We start from the raw sequence: 6008 nt of genomic DNA, 5'->3' as shown, positions 1-6008 counted from the left end.
CAGTGCTGACTCTGCTTATCCAATTTCCAAGCCGTCTACTACTATCAACCTATCCTACTACTCTCTTCGTTCTTAAATATTTGTCTTTCTAGAGATTTCAAATAGACTACCACGTATGGATGTATATAAACGTATTTTAGAGTGTAGATTCACTCATTTTGCTCTGTATGTAGTCATTTTTTGAAATCTTTATAAAGACAAATATTTAGGAACAGAGGAAGTAGTTGCTATTAGGGGACTCTCACAAGATTATCTAACACTTCGATCCTGTTTAGCCCCAATTCACCAAACACTGGACCTCGGCACCTTGCCCTATAACCACTTACTTCAAATGTGGTGTTTAAACTAGTGTGGTGACAAAAAAAACGTCTTAGATTATGGGACGGATGGAGTATGTTATAAGCCTAATGCTCAAGATCCAACATCTACATGAAGTCCACCTCAAACATATGCATGCCGCTGTTGACGTTGTTGCTGACATTGTTCTTGTTGTCGTTGTTCTGGTCGGAGACCTCGCCGTTGGCCGCCACCGCCAATGGCACCGTGCTGGAGCTAACCGAGGAACACGACAGGATGTTGCTGTTACGGATGTTGTTCTGCAAGAGGGAGTTGATGAAGTGCTGCTGCTCCTGATGGTGGTGGAGCTGCATGGCGTTCCTGATCTGCTGCTGGTGGTCGTCCTTCTCCGGCGTCGCACCGAGGGTGAGCGCCGTCGGCCTCGTCGCCGCTACCTCCCTGGCCTGGCCCTGCTGGAGGCAGCTGATCGCGCTCGTGTTGGAGGAGATGGTCGACTTCGTCGTGCTCAGTGCTGATCAATAAATTGTACGTAAGGACAAATTAGCCCTGATAAATGATGATTATTGCACTAGGTAGGATGCAATTGGATAAAGAGAACTTGTGGGCTTACTGTTGTTGTCGGAAGGCGACGCCGAGTCCTTGGACGCCGCCATGGTGCTGCTGGCCGCCGGCTTCCTCCGGCGACGGTTGTGCTCTGCGAGCCGCCTCCGGCAGCTCCTCTTGGCCTCGTCGAACTCCGTGAGCACGTGGAACCTAAAGATGATCCAAAGTACAAGAACAGCTTAGGCTAAGCTAAACATAAAATTCAAGTTGTACGTACCTAAAAGAACTTAAAATTTTGGCTAGCTCAACAGGTGATGCATGCATGTGAACCCATATGAAAAAGTCTAGTCGCCACTGGCACCGCCACACAACACTGGTCAATGCGAGAAAAGCAGGGATATGCCCAGGGCAAAAGCCTGCCAAGGATCAGCCACTCGTCGCAGCACGCAGCAGTCTGGACTCTGCAGCTAGCCCAAAGAAAGCGGATCACTTTTTCTTTTCCTGATCCTGTCTCCATCGATCCCCAGGGCCGGAGAACGCCATTGAAAAGCTCATGTTTGTGCTATACATGCAAGGACTGGTCGTCTCTGAGACTGAGACCTCATGGCCGCTGCAACGGACAAGCGAGATGAACCAAAAACATAGTGAAGACTGGAAAGGCAAACAGTTCCCACTAGCCAAGCTGCAACCTAGCTAAGCTATACGGACTACGGAGTATACTTGTGCAACAACATCAGTTCACAAGTTTGGCTCCTCTTCTGTACTCCTGAGAGTATGTACTCCCATTCTCAATATACCTCATATACGCATTAATTATATCTTTTTATTATTCTCAATATACTTCATTAAATATTCTAAGGAGGTAAATACACCAGGAGTCATAAAAACTTGCACGCGACGGTCAGTTTAGTGCATAAACTTGTAAAATACGTGTTTCTGATCATCAAACTTGCGTGGACGTGCAAATACGGTCACATTTCCTGTACACAGATGTATTCACTGCCTACATGGCATGCCGGCGTGGCCGGGGCCCATTGTCAGTGGCTGAAGCGTTGTGCATGTGATATTTTTTATAGAAACACCCTCAAGTTTTTTTAAAACTTCGTACAAAAGCCCTCCAACACAGGTAATGTTAAATAGTATCCCGCTGGGTCCTGCCTGTCGGTGTGCATTGTGAATAATTTGGACTAGAAAATCGGTCTGAGGGAGTTCGAACCATCGACTAGCTGTAACAACCACACCACCGTTGTTGTTTACACGGACTATCAATGTGTAGATCCTTTAGGCTAAATAAAGGTACGCATTTAGAATTATATTTTCTTTTCTCAACATTTTCAAATTTAAATTATTAAAATTCGAACATATTTTCCGCTGATTTGTCTGAAAGGAAATGATGGACATTCATTCTGCACTATATTTTGCTTTTTAGATTTTGTAAATTAAAATTATTAGAATTCAAGCAAATTTTTAGTTGACTTGTCTGGACAATTTACGTACCTTCATTCTGGCCTATATTTTTCAATCTAGTTTTCCAATTTAAAATTATTCGAATTCAAACAAAATTCTGTTGATTTGTTCGAAAGAAATTTATGTACATGCATTATGGACTATATTATCTTTTGTTTGGGTTATTCAAATTCTTAAAAAGGTTGATTTGTCAAAAAAATATGTACATTCATTCTGACCTATATTTTCTTTAATCAAGATTTTTAAGTTTAAAGTTATTCGAATTTAAACAGAAATTTCTTTTGATTTGTCCAAAGGAAATTATTTACATTCATTCTAAAGTACAATTTATTTTATCTAGGTTTTTTCATTTAAAAGTATTCGATTTCAAACAAAAAATTAGTTGATTTGCCCGCAAACATACATTCATTCTGTACTATATTTTGTTTTATCTACATTTTTTAATGTATTTTTTTGAATTCTAAGCGCATTTCTAGCAAATCCCTCATATCGCGCCGATCCATAAAATAATCGCCAGTTTGCGGTTTTGCGCCAAAAAGTTGTCTGAACAACTGTAAACACACTATAAGGATCCGCATATAAGGGGTCTGCTATAGATACTCTAACGGAAATTGGTTGATTTGACCGTAAAAAAATGCATGCATTCATTCCGGAAAATACTCAAATTCAATAGACAAATCTGGTCAATCTGTCCAGAAAATTTATCTAGAATATAAGTTGTTTACTTACATAGAAAAAACAAAAGCAAAATACATAAAATAAATTGTGTTTATCTTTTCATGTGTCATTGTGGCCGGATGGTTCGAACCGGGGCTTCCACCTTTTCATGAACCCTTTTCTGGTTTTGATTTCTATTTTAATTAGAACGGTCCTCATATATAAAGCTAATTGTCCACGTTAGACGTCTAACGTCAAACGTCAGTTAGCCGATTGGCGGGCAATATGCATGCGAATTGCAGGTGTGGTCGAATCCCATCCATACTGATCCATCTTTTTTTCTGTTTTATTTCAGAATTTTCTATGTAAAAAAATGAAATGCAAGGGTGCTTTCTGGAAAAAAAATCTCAGCCACTGACAGCGGGCCCATGTAATGTTTTTTTTGACATGAGGGCCCATGTAATGTTGGCATGCCGTGCATGCATGTAATACGCCCAGCTACGGTAGAAAGAACCGTATTTGCACGCCCACGCATGTTTGATGACTAAAAACATGTATTTCACAAGTTTATGCACCAAACTGACCGTCACGTGCAAATTTTATGACTGCCCGTGTATTTACCTCTATTCTAAGATACCACAATACGAGTTTTGTTGAAAAAATACCATCTGTGATGTACTTTTTGTAATATACCTTTTTTACGTACAAACACATCAGTATATACGTAAACATTTAAAAATATGTAGACTCACATGAATTTTTTTCATGCAACTCATTTTGAGGTATCTAATAATTACTAATGAAGTATATTAAAAATAATAAAGTGATATAAAAGATTCATCTATGTGGTATATAAAAAGCGGGAGTACGTACTCCCAGAAATACACAACCATTTTCCTATATATATATATATATATATATATATATATATATATATATATATATATATATATATATATATATACGGCTGCGCTATTGTGAGCGTGCGCGCATTGTTGCTTAGCCTGCGCTCCGGCCGTTCCTAATCAGGCGTGCGGGTCGCGTCTCCATAGCAAGAATGTTTGAGGGTAACGGTATGTGCAAAAGAAAGTAACACATTTAATTCTGTTACCATGTGTTACTCCGCCACGTTCTGAATTTGGGTAACTATTCATTGCTAGTAATAGATTAACTATAGATGGTAATGGACCTAGTTTTTTACCGGGATGGGAGATATCTATGGTTTCATCCCTTATCGTAGTAAAACCTTCTTGAGACGTGCAGTAACACATTACTAGATGCTCATTGTGGATGATAATGCAAAAAAAAATGAACAAAAAAGTCAAAGATGCTTTGATCCAGGCTGATATATGTAGTAATGTATTACTACAATCATGGGGACGTGGGTACAAAATGTAACCATGATGGTAATCTGTTACAACTTAATAAGGGCCATTTACTAGTGCCATAATACTGATAGTAACATCTTTACTAGATCCTATATGACTGATTACTGATGGTAGGAATTAACAGTTGGGCTAGGCCTTTTTACGATGTTTGGACAATCACGATGAAGTGAAATGTAGGCATGCGAGGGATGGCTCTGTTAATTAGCGCATGGTAACCTGTTACTACTATTCTTTTTTCACGAAGGAAGTTAGCAACGTGGAGCAGTTTCGGTCGTAAGACGTTACGTTCGATTTTCCCCACATTGTGCACGCCCTTCCGCCTGGTTAACTAGGGCTACTTAACGCATACTGGCTGGTAGGCTTGAAGTGGCCGGAGCGTAGGATAGAACACCATGCGCGCAGGCACAGTTTAGCAAGCCTATATATATATATATATATATATATATATATATATATATATATATATATATATATATATATATATATATATATATATATATATATATATATAAGAGAGAGAGAGAGAGAGTTGATGGAGGGTGGAGTGGGGTATGGGGTCTGACTCTGCTGACCTGCTGCATTGCTGGCAGAAGCGCTGCTGCTTGCCGGCGGCGGAGACAAGCGCCGCCTTGGCGTGGTACTCGCACACCTTGTGGCGCCGGTGGTAGTGCTTGGCGCCGGAGAGGTCGGCCTTGCAGTCCTGCACCTGGCACCGAGGCGCCTGGTGGTGGGCGCGCCCGAATCCCAGCCCGAACACGCCGCCGAGACGGGACCGCATCAGCATCCGGTCCACGGCCATCATGTCGCCGGGGGAGAAATAGGTCCGGCGCCCGAGGTTCAGCCCGATCCTCCCCGCGTCCCCGGCGCCGCCCTCGCGCTTCACCATCCCCATCGCCGAGTACACGTCGCCGTGGCTGTGCATCCCGTGGGGCATGGGCGGCATCTGCAGCTGCATCCCGGGCATGGGCGGCGGCGCCATGGGGACGAGCCCGCCGGCGCCGTTGCCGTTCAGTGGCAGCGCCAGCATCTGGTGGTGCGGCGCGTCCTGGAACTGACCGAATTCGGCGGCGGCCGCCGCGAAGTCGAAGTTGTCGTACATCATCGCGCCCTGGTTGCGCTGGCCTCCTCCTCCGCCGCCGGCGTGCTCTAAGCCGACGTAGGGCGGCTGCTGCATTGCCGCGAACGGGAAGTCGTCGCTCGCCGCCGCGTTCATCCTGCCGCCGCTCATCATGGCCCGACAAGGGGAGGGCGGGAGGCCGGGGGAGCTAGCAGCTGGGAGGCGTGTGGTTGGCTAAGCTCGCTCGATAGCTGTATGAATCGAGGTTGTGCTGTGCTGTGCTGTGTAAGGTGGTGGAGGGCGGAGAGGTGGTTAAAAAGGAAGACAGGGAAGGAGGGAGCGAGAGTGATGAGTGTGTGCGTGTTCGTTGGCAATAACTCTTGGCGCGTAGCTTGTCCGGGAGTGGCATATGGAAAAAGTCCAAAACAAATCTTAAATTTGTATACAAAAGCTAAGTCGAACCTAAACTTTTAATCCTGCAAATTAGCACACCGAACTTTTCGTTCCCAGTCAATTTTAAACCTTGAAGGCGTTTAGGCTTTTTTTTAGAACTGAAGGCGTTTAGCTGGTATTTGCTTTTTTTCTTGAGACAAGTTTAG

The 6008-nt window shown here is 43.5% G+C and overlaps 1 protein-coding gene across 1 annotated transcript; it reads right to left on the bottom strand.

Moving 5' to 3' along the window:
* Window positions 1–229: 229 nt before the first annotated feature.
* Window positions 230–5693, bottom strand: LOC123154795 (squamosa promoter-binding-like protein 10). The gene is made up of 3 exons (XM_044573431.1): window positions 4925–5693; window positions 908–1050; window positions 230–808 (listed from the first exon to the last, which is right to left on the bottom strand). Exons 1-3 carry the CDS (start codon window positions 5581–5583, stop codon window positions 426–428), a joined length of 1185 nt encoding a protein of 394 aa, XP_044429366.1. The 5' UTR covers window positions 5584–5693; the 3' UTR covers window positions 230–425.
* Between the last annotated feature and the right edge of the window lie 315 nt (window positions 5694–6008).

This window comes from Triticum aestivum, chromosome 7A, assembly GCF_018294505.1.
Source record: "Triticum aestivum cultivar Chinese Spring chromosome 7A, IWGSC CS RefSeq v2.1, whole genome shotgun sequence".
NCBI classification, from domain to species: domain Eukaryota; kingdom Viridiplantae; phylum Streptophyta; class Magnoliopsida; order Poales; family Poaceae; genus Triticum; species Triticum aestivum.
The sequence above is the reverse complement of the archived record's forward strand: the minus strand, read 5'-3'. Positions and strand labels throughout refer to the sequence as shown.